Source organism: Neltuma alba, unplaced genomic scaffold, assembly GCF_004799145.2.
Source record: "Neltuma alba isolate B1F8T4 unplaced genomic scaffold, ASM479914v2 tig00002013_pilon, whole genome shotgun sequence".
In the NCBI taxonomy this organism is placed as follows: domain Eukaryota; kingdom Viridiplantae; phylum Streptophyta; class Magnoliopsida; order Fabales; family Fabaceae; genus Neltuma; species Neltuma alba.
This window is the reverse complement of record NW_021632705.1, coordinates 1-16,404: the sequence shown is the minus strand read 5'-3', so window position 1 is coordinate 16,404 and position 16,404 is coordinate 1. Positions and strand designations below refer to the sequence as shown.

Sequence of the window (16,404 nt, the reverse complement as noted above, 5' to 3'; positions counted from 1 at the left end):
TTGGATTTTAGATTTTATAAAAGTTAGCTTATTTTCTCTTGGGAGAGAAAATAAGATGAATCTCATACCTCATTCTCTCTCCATATATGAACTAAATTTGGGAAGGGAAAAAAAATAATTCATGACTGCCCCTCCTCTCTCTTCTTATCCATATTTATCTTCTTTTTATTTTTGGTAAGGAAAGGGGCTTAAAGCCCAAAACAAACAAAAATTACAGTAAAAGACAAAGAATACTATCTACCCCTCTCATAAACCATTCCTGTACGATCCGCAAAATGCAACCAGCGAACCTTTTCTTGAACTTGAGGCCATATCCGAATATCATCATCAAGAGACATGCCCAAGTTAGCCAAGGCATCAGCACATTTATTGCACTCACGTGGGACTTGAACCACTCTCACTTGCCAATCCTTCCTGCACCAGTTCCATATTCTCAGCAGCAACCGACTCTCCATATTTATTTTCTTTTGTCATATTTAAGAAATTCACCTTCTATTTTTTATCTTAAAATAATATTTTTATTAAATATTTTTGTTTTAAAATATAATAGTCTGAAAATATATATATAAACCAAATAACTTGATTTTAAATTATTTGATGATGCTAATATTAGTATAATATTCCTATTGTAATTTGATTTAATTTTAAATATGATATATTTTGATAATGATATTTTAGTCATTTTTATTAAATAATAAAAAATGTGTTTACATGATATAATGAATTAAAATTATTTTAATATAAAAAACTGAAATTTAATGACCGAAATCTATTTTTAAAAAATTAGAGATATCATAAAATTTTTTTGTAAATATAAAGTTTAACATAATTTTAAAAAATCAAAAATTATTTATGTATATATTATGTGTAAATTATGAGAATTAAAATGATGAATGAAGTAAAATTATAAATTTCAAATATTTCAAATAGGAAAATGTCATATTTAATGGATAAAATATCTTTAAATTAAAATTCATTATATTGTGACAAGATTGAACGAAATAATATTGCATAATTAATTCATTGATAAACTGTGGATAATTTGGTCTCTGATTGTGTCACGGACGCGATTTATTCTACAATGAAGGCTGTGATGTTACATTTGAAGATGATGCGTGAACGGTTTTAATTTGATCATCTTCCTCAACCATAGTATCATTTTTAGCTTTTAGGAAATAGTTGTGGAAGCTTGAATTTTTTCTTATAAGATTATAAATAACCATTGTTGCGCAAACTATGTACACTTATGTTTGAGCTCGTAACTACACATATTTCATAAATGAAAAGTATGATTAGGATTCAAAGGTAGCTTTGCAGAACCAAATTGAGGCTAAAAATTTGATGAAAAGTCATCAATTAAAAAAAATATTAGTAACTACAAAACATATCCGATGCAAATTCTCATAGAAATCAAATATAACTTCCCTATACAGCAATCCACTTAAGTCTAGAAATAATCCAGAGAACAATGCTCAAACCATCATTTTAATGTCTCCAAGCTTGATTTAACCATCCAAAATAATTGTTCAGCATTTAGGAACATAAACAAAAAATTTTAAATCAGTTTCTGGCTTCCAAATTCGAAAAGCTCCCATTGGGAAAATTCCAGATTCCAGCATCACTTTGACACAGCAATAACCAATGACTCATCCATCAAACTTATATACTTTATCTATTATAACTTGTACGCATCTCCTTGCAAATTTCTACACACAAAAAAAAGAAGATGAATTCCTCTTAATCATAAAGTTTCGTACTAGAAATGCTACCCCAAAATTTCAGATTAGAAATGCTACCTCTTATCATTACACCTTTTAATTTTCAAAAAGTCTATTAAATGTTGATTCTTATCCTCCATGTTATATGATGATTCTTATCTTCGATGTTTTTAGTATTGAAAATAATTAAGGATGGGTGACTATTCAACCACCAATAATTTTTTAACATTATAATACAAATATATATATGTCTAAGTTAACTCCTTTATTTTAGTTCAAATTCGTGATAATAATTTATCTAGGTATAACAAATATTGATTGTGAAATGTCAAGTTTATACTTAGGATTAACAAGATATTTTTTCTTATATATAATATGTGAAATATGTGACTCAATTAAAAATGATAACATTTCATATCTGAATAACAAACTTCAGATGGGATTCACAACACGTTTTTTCATCATATAATTAAAAAAACATAATTTATAAATACTTTTTAAACTATGTAGTTATATAAGGGAAATTGAAATAAGATCCCATCCAAAAAAATTAAATACAAAATGGTCCTTTGATACCATCAAATTAGTATGAAGGGACCTCATTGCAAGAAATTTTATTTGTTTAATTACTAAATTGCTCTTATTCTTTTTTTAAAATATATATTAACAACTGAAAGTACAGTTGTTAATAATTTAAGGTATAATGATTGATAACTATCCTAGCAAATATTGACAACTCATGCATTACATTTTTGTGATGCATTGATAAATGTATTGTTATACTTACCGCGATAGTTATTAATCGTTACATCTTAAATTGTTAATGGCTGCTCTTTCAGTCGTCAATGCATATTTTAAAAAAGGACAAATTGGTAATTGAACAAATAAAATCTCTTGCAATAAGGTCTTTTGAGACTTCAGAATAATTTGATAATTTTAAGAGACTTTTTTATTTAATTTTCTTAGGTGGAACCTTATTGTAATTTTTCCTTTATATATAACTCATTAAACTATACTTTTGTTCACTATGCTTTTGTTTATGATTTATAACTAGTTATTTATCATTTATAATTTATAAAATTTTATTTATAGATTTATTTAATGAGTTATATAGGTATGTAGATAAAAAGTATCTATAAATTATATTTTTTTTATTAATCATATAATAAAAAAATATGTTGTTAATTCCAACTCGAAACTTGATATTGCCGGGTGAAATGTTATCATTTTTAATTGATTCACATATTTTTTCAAATATTATGAATAGAAAAGAACATTTTATTAATCTCAAGTCTTAACTTGTCATTTCACAATGAAGGCTTATTATTTTCAAATCAATTGTTGTTATTTTTAATTAATTTACATATTATTTCACATGCTATGTATAAAAAAAATTGCCTTATTAATCTCAATTTTAGATTTATCATTTCACAATCAAGACTTGTTATTCTCAGATAAATTGTTTTCACAAACTAGAACCAAAGTAAAGGAGTAAACTTATATTTTGTTTTACATGATAATATTAAGAAATTATTGGTAGCCTAATAGTCATTTACTTTTTTGTTGGCCCAAATAATCATAGGATGGTTGGATTAAATCTCACCTCCACCACTTTCTAAAAATAATTTCCCATTGGCCAAAAAAAATTCTGCCAACAAAAACAAAACAAAAAACCTCCTCGCTAGTGGTTAGTGCTGGCATAAGTGACCAGTCGCCAGTGTGGTCTCCAGTGAGTGGTTGAACCTTTTTTAAAAAAGCAAAAGGACATTTTTGTCATTCTTTTTTAATTTTAAATTTTAAATTTGGGTTTACTTATCTCTTTGTCATTTTTAACCCTTAAGTTCTTCAATTGGAAAGTGATAATTTCAAGGTCTTTCTCATTAAAAAATAGATAAAATTAACATTTTCAACGTGGGTAAAATTCATCATGCTTTTGGATAATCTACTTATGAAAATTAGATCAAAACATTTGAAGTGATTTGAATTAGATACAAGGTTTCTGCTTGATTCTCATATCGAGAGATCATAGTATGATTCACATGTCAGTAAATAAATGATATATTTGTCTCTTGATCTTCAAAATATGTTATGTTTATTTTAATACAAGACTTGAAAAATTTGTTCATGATATTAGACTTTGTATACCTAAAGATGTTTGCTAATATTGGCAAGATGGGGAGTTAATACATCAATGAATGATATGATGTAATTTTTTTTTTTACTAGGATTTTGTTCCACAAGATTTTTCTTAGTTAAAATTTTTTAAATATAATAAGATATATTCATATTTCTCCTATCATTTCCAATATCTTATACTATTTACACGATTCCATTATTATCTTCTATTATTATGTAATCTATAGATTTTGTTAAAATTGTAAAATTATGTCTAAAAATAGAGGGTATTTATGATGTATTTAAGACTTTAAATTGAATGAGAAATGCTCATCATGTTAGAAATTACAGTCACACAGTCATAGTTTTACAAGAAAAAGCATGATTTTATGAAAAACAACCCGAACACCTTATAAAAATTAATAATTGATTAAGGTACACCAAAACCAATGGTTTTTTAAGAAGTCAATTTGTTCCACATTTTTGACCGGAAAACCATGATTTTATCAAAATATATATACATATTAATTACTAATTAATTATGTAAAAAATATATTGATCCTGTATATGTATATTTATTATTTACTTATTACTTATATATTTTTAAGTAATTTGCATTATTACTTATATATTTTTAAGTAATTTGCATATGAAAAAGTGACTCTCACAATAACCATCCAATCCAAACACTTAAAATTTTTCAAATTCACTTTTTTAACAAAATTTATTATTCTACTCAAAATTTATTCTCTAAAATCAATTTTATTACATTTTTCAAGAAACTATTTTCCAAAAGCTAATCCAAACACCCTTTGAGAATTATTCAAACACTCCGTAACATCACAAACAAAATCAATTCTAGAAATTAAAATGAGATACGATTTCCAAACACAAAATCATAAATTATAGAGCTGAGAAGTGAGAACTGCCGAGTGAAGCACCTAAATGTCGAAATTAAATGAAGCCTATATGATGAACAGCATGAATTCAGCCGTTGTAGCTGAAAAATGATAAACTATAATGCAAAGACAATAAACAGGAAGAAGCCTACACACACAACGCAACAGCTCAAAAGGTGGGCATGTTACGGGTATTTATGGCCCAGGTGCAATTAGCTATGGCTACCATATGCATCCATCTAGCTCCTTAATATGCATGTAAAATCTACCAAAACATGCAAGCTGTTTTTTCAGCTGCGGGGCTAATGAGAACTTTAATGAGTTCCTAAATCCCAAGTGGTCAAAATATTAAGGAATATTTTTGGTATCCTTGATCAACCTCCACCTTGGCTTGAAGAGGTGGATCTTGATGAAGGAAGCTAGTCCTTGTAATGCTTTGTTTGGTTGAATAGATAGTAATCCAGTTCTTATTCCAAAAAAAATATTAAGGAATAGAGCCTCAATTTCACACAATCCAAAACTCTGCAATTATGATGTAACACTTTCCAAGTGTCTATTAATCCACAGGATAGGGTACTATAAACCCAAAAACTGAATACAGAATAAGACTATTAATTATAAAAATGAAACAAATGATAACAGATGTCCTTGTGAATGATATCGATGTCATCTTGTGATGGTTGGATTGACCATGGCGTCATTCTCTCCTTGATAACAAAAATACAGTAAGAATTAGAGAACAAGTCTAAACATAAGGGAATACAAAAAACATTGGATACATAACAGTGAGATAAAAGAAAAAACTGTGCTTCCCTGAGAGCGGAAAGCTGAAGTTCTAGACCCTTCATTCGAAATGGCAGTTGAAATGTCCAGTTGTAAAAAGTTTGATGATTCCAAAAGATGGAGATATGGATTGCTGGCCATCTGTTTTTGGATCCAGCATATTGGGTATGAAGTAATAATGTGGCCTCCCTCACTGATCTGTGATTGCTTGCTGAGTTGCAAAGATGCCGTTGAAGGTTGAAGGCCCTCTTCAGTTTTAACAATAGTTAAAGCTCTCTAAGTGGCTTTGCTGATGACTTCCTTTTTTGCAACATGGATACCTGCAAAACAAGTCTGATTTCGAAGGAACCGCAAAGAATCCAGGAGGGCAAAAAAACACAAAAGAAGAAGAAGAAGAAGAGAGAGAGAGAGACCCAGAAGTTACAGCTAAGCAGCTTATGCATCGGCTAGCAAGGACAACCTTCTGGTCACAAGTTTCCGATAGTTTTAGGCTCAAACAATCTGGACATCGTTTGAACCAAAACATATTGAATTAGGTCTAAATTCGGACCTTCCTGACATAGGCCAATATGTATCATTTGAGTATTACCTAACTCACTTTTTTCAGTCCAAAAAAAAAACTCACTTTTAAGAGGGAAATAAGAAACATCTCTTTCCACAAGCATTTATGGACTTTAGAATAGAGATAAAAGTAATATTCATCTCTTTTACTTAAATTATAAAAACTTTTCCTCTATTTTGAAAAAATATATAAATCTCTATATACGTTATAGAAACCTCTTTTATATTTTTAAAATTCTATTCTCATTCATCCAAGCATTGATTGACCGTTAAATTTGATTTTCAAACTTTTATTTTAATCAAAATATTCCTCCTTAACATAAACATTATTTAAACATTCATATATGTCAAAAAGCAATTTTTGACACTATAAAAAAATAATTATAATATATATATTTTCAAACTGTTTAATGTGTTAGTATTATGGATATTTAATTTGTCCCGTCCCAGTCCCGGTGAGCTCGGGACAGGACAAAAAAAATTTAGAAGCAGGACAAGTATGGGACGGGATGGAAACAGTGACCAAGATGGGACGGGATACAGGACGAGGTTGTCCTGTCCCGTCCTGTCTCGGGGTATTTTTTTTAAAAAAATTATTTTTTAATAATAATTATTAGATTATCCAATTTACTTATTAATAATTATTATTATTTTTATAGTGATTTTTAGCTCTTAAGTTGTAGTATTATCTCAACAAAATCTCTTTCCTCAATAAAATAATTCATAAAGCCATTTTAAACCCTCTCCTTTTTTACAATATTGTTTTTACACATTTTTTATACTATATAATTGAGTTTTCTACATAATATTTTTTATAGTGTTTTTATCTTTAGAAACCCAATAAAAAAATAAGCATTATAACATAAAAAAATTCATATGAAAAATTATAATTTTTTTTTTAAAAAGGGTGGAAACTGGACATCCCATCCCGTCCCGTCCTGATTTTGTCTCAGTCCCAACAAGACGAGACATGGGACTAAAGCCCTATCCCCTCCCTGTTCACCGGGACGGGACGTCCCGTCCAGTGAACACCCCTCTATCTTACTATCTCTGGTTCTAATTATAAGAGCTAGTTGACTAATTTGAGGAGATTAAGAAAATAAGTTAAGTTAGTTATTTACAATAAATATGTGTTATCTTTTCTAAAATATCCTTGCTAATCAAGTGTATTGGTTATAACTGTCATTCTTAGAAAGACTACCTTGGGAAAAAATGAATAAATATGATAGACAAAGTGGATTGGGGTTTTATATTTAGGACCAAAATAAAAGTTAAACGAGGTCTTATATTAAAGACCAGAGGTAGTATTAAATTTATAAATTTTGATTCTATTATAGAATTACATAATTTTAATTCCTCATGACATATTGAAGCTTATTTTTTATTTTTTTTAAAAAAAAGCTAGAAAATATTTTAAATGCATATTTATTCATCATATAATATAAATTATGTGAGTTTAGGATATTATATAAATCATTTTAATTTATAATTTAAAAATTTTAAACAAAATTTTTGCTGTAAACATTTATAACTTTGTGATCGACTACATATTTATTTAAAGAATTAATCAATTTTTTCATTCAATTTTTTTATAGTAATATTAACTAAATATTTAATTTTCTGTCCCGATATGATAAAGACATTAAACAAATAATTATTTATAAAATAAAAAATAAAATATAGTTTAAAATTTTTAAAATAGTTTTAAAAAAACCAAAATTTAAGGATTTAGTATTATGAAAGGTACATCAGTAAATAAAATGTAGTTTAACATATATTTTAATTAAAAAAACATTTTTTTAGAATATTCTTAATGGAGTTAATAATTTAGACTTAAATTTATATTTTCAGAATAAAGGAAAGATCTATGTACTTAGAATAAAATATAAGAGAGGTTAGAATATTTTACTTTAGAGTAACATAATGAGTGTTTTCTAGCTTATAAAAAAAAATAATGAGTGTTTTTCTATACACACACATATATTGGGTGTCTTTTGTTTCATAATTTTGTATTTATTAACAATATCAGATATTACTCCTTCAGTCCTAAATGTAAGATCTTTATACACACTAGTATAAGGGTCTTACATTTAAGACCGGAGGAGTATATGATTTACTGGGAAAAAATCAGATATCATATGATTAATCATTTAAAAACAATAATAAAATTGTTCTCATAAAATTATGTCACAGCAAACTTATGATGTGTTCCGTTAAAATTTTCCCTGTCAAAATTTTAAATTTAAACAAATTATAGTAGAACAAATTGAGAACATTCGCATAGAAGGGAAAGTTATAACATTAGGTCGGTCTCCCACCACATTTCATCAACTGAAAAACAATACATTCTCTCTGATCCTAAATGTATTATTTTGTTGTTATTTATAAGTCTCTATTTATAAGTTTACTTTTACCCAAAACCCACAAATTAAAAAATGCATTAAATTGATAATTTGTTTATATTTGCTCATATTAAAAAAAATTATTAAAAATAATGGAGTATTTTATATTTTCTCTCACTTATCTCCTTCATCTCTATCTGCATTTATTGAGTTAATAGGCATAAAATTGAAAAAAATTCATTAATTATCCTACAAATGGTTTATATTTAGAAATAAACTTTTTCTAAATTGGAACAAAATAGTATAAATTACTACCTCTAGTTTTTAATATAAGACCTTGTTTGACTTTTATTTTAGTTCTAAATATAAGACCCCAATCCACTTTGTCTCTAATATTTATGTATTTTTTTTCAAGGTAATTTTTCTAATAATAGTAGTTATAGCCAACAAACTTGATTAGCAAGGATATTTTAGGAAAAACAACATCTATTTATTACAAATAACTAACTTAACTTATTTCTTTAATCTCTTCAAATTAGTCAACTGGTTTTTATAATTAGGACCGGAGGTAGTAATAACTAATTTGTAGAAAAGATTTAGTTATTTTTATAAATCATGTGTTGGTTTTCTTAGAATACACATTCCAATCATTTGCATGAAAACTACTCTCTTAATGATAGTCCTCATCAATAGAGAGAGTGTAGGGAAAAACATTAAATTTGGGAGGATTAAAGCAAATTCTTCAACTAGTTTTTTTTAATTTATTTATTTAGAACCGGAGGAGTGTAAAAATTTCTCACAAAACAAATAAATTTGAGAACTTCAATTATTTTTTTTGGCGTAAAACCTATGAAATTTCATTCAGCAACAAAACTACGTACGATGTTTGAGAAATTCAGTTAACTAAATCTAAATTACGCTATATTTGTACTCAAGCACACTAAAGTACTATTTGGTATGAGAGAAAAGGAGGAAAGAAAAGGGGAAGAAAAATTTTAATGTGCTGTATTTAAAATATTGGAGAAATGGGGTCTTAAAATTTTAATAAAGAGAAGAAGTAATATAAAAGAGGAATAAAATTAATTAAAAACTTTTAACCCTATTTTTTTTAATTTTTTAAATCAAGCTTATTAAAATTTTCCCGTCCTTCCCCTCCTCTCATTTTCCGTCATACCAAACAGACCCTAATCATGAAGCAGGGGAGACAGCATCACTTGATTCACAATTAAAGAATAATGCACTCTGTAACCAAAAGAAAAAAAATAAAGAAAGAAAAAGGAAGAAGAATCCATTGCCTTTTTTTTTTCCTTCCGAAAAAGCAAGGCAAGAAATTATATTGCAAGTATTATCCCCAGGCTTAGATGGTTACAGTCTATAAAAAGCTGAACTATGCAATAAGTTGGAGGATCTCGTGATAGAAACAGAGTGTTGCACATCTCGTGAGCATTCCAAGCAAAATGATCATCACATTGCTGAATCTCAGGATCCCAATTAGAATACATTAGAGACTGAGACTTATATTAAAAGATAAGACCAAAACAATAATATTGGATCTTCAACAATTTTAATTTGAAACAAACTGTTCAAGAAAACTTTCAGCACTTGTACAGATAACACTAAATGAAGAGATTCATTGCTTCCTTGATAATATTGACCGTATGAATTCACAGTTAGGATACTTTAAGGGCCCGTTTGGTAGGAAAAATTGATTGGAATGGAATGGAATGAGAAACTTCTAAGTGATAACATATTTGGTAAGCACTGAAATAAAACATAGATTGATGAAAAATTTTATGTTTGGTTGGATAAAAATGGGTTGAAAAATTGTGCAATTTACCATGTTACCCCTAATAAAAAATATAATGCTATTAAATAAATGCTTTTTAAAGTTAAGAATAATATTATTATTAAAAAATTCAATAATTAAAAAATTTAAATTATAATAAATTATAATTTAAATACATAAATATAAATACTCAATATAAATATAGAAATCATCATAGATTTTCATAAAAAATACGGAAAAACTAATTTGGAAATCCTTATGATTTATACTGGTTTTGAATTAGGTCCTTAAGGTTTTTTTATTTTTTTTATTGGATCCTTAAATTTTTAACCATTAAAGCCGTTAGTCCTTCCGTTAAATTAGAATGTGCAATGTTAAAAAGTTTTGTTACAGTTTATTCCCCGTTGTTCTCCAGACCTCATCGTTCCTTCTCCCCGCTTCAGCCATGTCCCATTTCCTCAGAAGCAAGAAGGCCCATGACTCTGAGAACGCAAGTCCAAGCACAAGCTCATTCATCGAATTCCTAAAAACTTCTAATTCCAGCTACATCCCCATTTGTGCATCTTCTATGGGGCTGCATATGGATAGGGTTGGACAAGGCAAGCACCCTGCCCGATACTCAGCTCGAAAGATAAGCGAGCTGCAAAAACCAGCCCAACCCGATAGAAACCCTAACCATTTTGGAGTGGCCCAGGGCAGGTTTTTTTGCCCAACTTAGTGACACCTTGCCCATATCATATGTAGAAAAAAAATTCAATTACCATGCTTTGAGACAAGGTGAGAGGAAAAAATTTATCACAAATGACTCAATCACTCATATATGCAAGGCTTATGTAGTCTTGTTCTTCAGCCTTCAATTTCTTATGGGAGGTAAAAAATTATTTAATAATTAAAACATTTAATAATTGAGCTAATTCTATAGTTTAATTCTTTAGTTCTTCATATAGTTGGCGCATTCTTATAATCATGTGAAAACACAAAATTTGAAAGGCGGTTTTCCTTTCTTTTTTTTTTTTAAATTGGAGGTAAGAGGAAAAGAAGGAAATTTGACTAAGAGCAATTTAGCACATTTAATCTTATGTTTTGATATTTGGTTCTTTTGCATAATTATAATTTTTATGTTCCTTTCATTTTTTCTAATGTTTCCTAATTTTTGTAGCAAAAATAAAAAGGGATAATTGTTCAAAATAATATAATATTATATATTATAATATACATAATTATATTTTTTTCCTGGTATGGCCAAATGGGTAGGGCAGCCCCCTGCCCATGAATTAGCCCTGCTCGAAAATGTCCTTTTTTGTTTGGATAGTTTTTTCTCCAGTTGGGCTGGGCGTTTTTTTTGTGGGTTCGGACAGACATATTAGGCATGCGAGCCTAATACACACCCCTAATCTTATATACTTGTCCTCACCTCCATATCACCCATTTGCCTTCATCCATGAAATATCTCGGGGCCTCTCTCACTGCTCTGCCATTCTGACGACACAATCTTGCTTCTCCAGATCATCACCTCGCTTTGATATTTTAGTCCTCCACGCTGCCACTAAATGGCTCTTAGAAGGGTCATTGGCACATCCCTCGCTCCTCTCTAGTAGGGGTGTTCATGGGTATGTACGATATATTCAGGACTTTAAATTGAATGAGAAATACTCACCATGTTAGAAATTATGGCCCAGGAGGAATTAGCTATGGCTACAATGTGCATCCATCTAGCTCCTTAACATGCATGTAAAATCTACCAAAAGATGCAAGCTGTTTTTTCAGCTGCGGGGCTAATGAGAACCTTAATGAGTTCCTAAATCCCAACTCGTCAAAATATTAAGGAATAGAACCTCAATTTCACACAATCCAAAACTCTGCAATTATGTATGTAACACTTTCCAAGGGTCTATTAATCCACAGGATAGGGTACTATAAACCCAAAAACTGAATACAGAATAAGACTATTAATTATAAAAATGAAACAAATGATAACAGATGTCCTTGTGAATGACACCGATGTCATCTTGTGATGGTTGGATTGACCATGGCGTCATTCTCTCCTTGATAACAAAAATACAGTAAGAATTAGAGAACAAGTCTAAACATAAGGGAATACAAAAAACATTGGATACATAACAGTGAGATAAAAGAAAAAACTGTGCTTCCCTGAGAGCGGAAAGCTGAAGCTCTAGACCCTTCATTCGAACTGGCAGTTGAAATGTCCAGTTGTAAAAAGTTTGATGATTCCAAAAGATGGAGATATGGATTGCTGGCCATCTGTTTTTTGGTCTTGTTTAATTTAAAATCAAATATCCCGCATATTGGGTATGAAGTAATAATGTGGCCTCCCTCACTGATCTGTGATTGCTTGCTGAGTTGCAAAGATGCTGTTGAAGGTTGAAGGCCCTCTTCAGTTTTAAGAATAGTTAAAGTTCTCCAAGTGGCTTTGCTGATCACTTCCTTGTGTGTAACATGGATACCTGCAAAACAAGTCTGATTTCGAAGCAACCACAAAGAATCCAGGAGGGAGAAGAAGAAGAAAAACCCAGAAGTTACAGCTAAGCAGCTTATGCATCGTCTAGCAAGGACAAACCTTCTGGTCACAAGTTTCCGATAGTTTTAGGCTCAAACAATGTGGACATCGTTTGAACCAAAAACATATTGAATTAGGTCTAAATTCGGACCTTCCTGACGTAGACCAAATATGTATCCTTTGAGTATTACCTAACAATTGGAAATGCAACCTACTTTTTCTTCTTAGTGCCCATATTTTTTAGCCAGTGAAGACAATTCCTACGTTTTCAAAGACAAAATTCCAATGTTTTCCAAACAACAGACACAATTCCTCCCCAGTTACATGTACCGCCTATTTCACTAGAAAGATTACAATCAGCCAAATGGTCCAAAGGAGCTGTAACTTTATTGTTTACGGAGACTACAACAGAGCTTATATATAGGTAGATATATGAGCAATTTTCCGGTCTAAAAGCATATTTAAAGCACCATGTTGCATCAAACATACAATTTCAATTCATTACCAGCATCAATTTCTAGCAAACGTCACGTTCCCATCTTTAAAGTAAGAAGAAAAAATTAGGCAAGAGATTTTCACGGGCTCAAGCATCACGTGATTAGTTCACCTCACGCCCTGTTCAGTAAATGAGAAAGCATCAACAAGGACTATGACGCAAGAGGAAAATAAACAATATTTATTCCATTTGCCAGATACAAGGAGAAAGCATCATCAAGCAAATGCAAGGTTAACACTAGTGTACTGGCCACTCCTAAACCTTTATTTATGCTTAGGCAACCAAATACGTCGAGACATCAATTTCCTTATTCTTAAAACAACCTAACGAACAATCTTTGTTGGCCATAATGTCCTGAAGGGAACTATTACATTAGATTACAAACTCTATAGAACAACATTTAAGCTATAATTAAAACAATGAAAAGTGCTAATACTTGTGCAAGAACCTAGATGCGTCTTAGAGTTATGAAAGACACCTTACTGTGAAACAAAACCCTCCACCAAAAGCCTTTTTCTATTGGAGGAGTTAGATGCCAATGAAGGTGATAAATTGATGCAGAAATAAACCATAAATAAAGAAAGAACAATGTCATGTTCAGACCAAAAGAAACTCATAGGTACATACAATAAGCACAATCGTTTTTTTTTTTTTGGGCCAAATACCATAGTCACAATGAATCTATTAAAGATATGACTTGAACATTAACACATCAAGTCCATTCAGCCCATCACATAATCCAACAATTTAACCAAATAGAAACCATCACTAGATAACCATTGAGGGAAAATTTAAAAATTTGAACACGTATAAGTAAATAGGATGAGAGTATCTAACCTTGTTTTATTGTTTGACAAGACCACTATCAATCATTTCATGAAGAAGATTCTCTACTCTATCATTCTCACTTTTTCCCAAAAGAGCTCGAAGAAGTATTCTATATGTCATTGAGTTAGGCAGGCATTCCTTCTCTTTCATTTTTGAAAGCAAAGTCATGGCTTCATCAAAAAGCCCTTGTCGACAGAGGCCATTGATCATAATGCTATATGTGTAGACATTTACACGATAGCCTTTGCTCAAAAGGTATTCAAAAATCTCCCAAGCATCATTTACTCTATCACCTTTACACAAACCATCAATAAGTACGTTAAGTGTGTGCAAATCAGGCTGAACTCCCAAGGCAACCATTTGCTGAAATAATGCAATCCCGTGTTCGACATGCTGGCTTTTGCAAACTGCATGTAACAAAATGTTATAAGTGACTACATCTGGGGCAACACCACTATCATGCATATCATCAACAAGGTCCTGCACATATGACATTTTTCCTAATCTGCACATGCCATGAATAAGAGAGTTGTAAGCCCAGGTATTGGGATCTACGTTTTTGTGACGCATTTCTTTAAACAGAACCATAGCTTCTTCAACCATTTTGATCTTACATAATCCGGCAATCAAGATATTAAAACTAACTACATCAGGTGCCAGCCCACTACGAATCATCTTATTAAATACTTGTTTTGACTCCTTAACATTGTCCATTGAACAATACCCATCCATTAACGAAGTGTAAGTTACAACAGTAGGTCTCTCGCCACATTTCATCATCCTGCCAAGAATAACTTCAGCTTCTATGATCTTTCCTTCTTTACAGAACACATCAATCAATATATTTAATGTATAAACATTAGGCTCGATGCCTTTCAGCATCATTTCATGGAGAAACCAATTAGCTTCTTCCCATTGTCCCTTGCTGCAGTGACCGTGGATTAAAGAGCTATAAGTGACAATATCCGGTAAAAGTCCTTGATCAATCATTTCAGAATACAATGCATGGGCCTCAACAATATGTCCATATTTGCAAAGCCTATCAATGATTGTACTGTATATGACTACATTAGGCTTAATTGAATGCCTCTCCATCTTTCGGATCAATTTAATGGCAGACCTTAATTTGCCAAGTTTACATAGCCCATTAACCAAAGTTCCATAACTAATTTCATCTAATTGGAATCCTTTGGCCGTTAGCTCGTCATAGAAGTCCCATGCTTCCCCAACCTGGTTCCCAATGCACAGTCCTTTAATCAGCGTATTTAAAGTTACAGTATCCGGTTGAAGACCCATCTTGTGAATCTTTCCCAATATTGAGAAAGCAGAATACATGTCATCCAAATGGCAGTAACAATTGAGCAAGATGTTGATTGTAAATAAATCGGGTGTGAATCCTCTGAACTCAGCTTGTGCAAACAATGAGATGGCAGTGCGGTGATGCTGAGCCTTGGCAAGTGATCCTAAAATCTTATTAATTTGGAGTATGGAAGGTGGGGGATGCTGATGGAGGAAGCGAATGAATGAAGCTATGGAGTCGTGAAAGCTATTCACATCTCGGGTTTGAGAATGAGCAAAGAACTTGGGGTGAGTGGAAAGGGGAAGAGAGAATGATGGAAGATGAAGAACATCGAATACAGAGAGGAAGATGGGGAAAAGCGCACCTTCTAGCGGCACAAGAGCGCATCTTCGTTGCAGAACAGTGATGAAAACCAAACCATGATTTCAGAAATGCTTTTACGATTTACGAAATAAATATGTGAAAGAATTTGTCTCGTTTTTTAGAGTTATCAAACACCCCAAAAATGACCAAATTTTAGAATTTGATCAACAAATTAATATTATCAAAATTTTTCAAGTACGTAGTTAATTTTTTTTTTTATTTTTATATCTTTGTCTCTTTTGATGGTATGATTCTGCAAATTTAAATCACAAAAACAATGTATATTACTTAAAGCAACGAAATTCAATGAAATATTTGTCTAAATACTAATAATGGGCATTAAATAAAAAAATATTGTACATTATAAAATTCAATTATAATTTTTTATTTGATCAGACTATGTAGCTTGGTCCAGTGTATCAGAGCCAGCATAAACTTGACAGAAGTGAGATATTATTTGTGAAGGTGAGTAAGAAACACCACCACATCATGAGTGAAACCTCAAATAGCTTTGAACCCGTTCATCTTTTTTTCTTCCTTCATCCCAAAAAGACTTCCTTCCTCTGTTCGTAGAACTATTTCTAGAAAAATAGAGAACTTTGTTGAGATAGATCATCTTCCTGAAGATGCTAGAGTTCAGGAAACAGATCTACTTCTTCTCAGCCCTTACAGCCTTTATCACTGTACTAATCGTG

General features: G+C 30.7%; 1 protein-coding gene across 1 annotated transcript; it reads right to left on the bottom strand.

Annotated features, from left to right (window-relative positions):
- Nucleotides 1-14,061: 14,061 nt before the first annotated feature.
- Nucleotides 14,062-15,733, bottom strand: LOC114715362 (pentatricopeptide repeat-containing protein At1g62720-like; the record flags this gene model as incomplete). The annotated part of the gene is made up of 2 exons (XM_028900200.1): nt 14,062-15,125; nt 15,231-15,733. Coding segments are annotated over 2 exons (1,567 nt in total), but the record flags the coding sequence as incomplete, so codon positions are not given.
- Between the last annotated feature and the right edge of the window lie 671 nt (nt 15,734-16,404).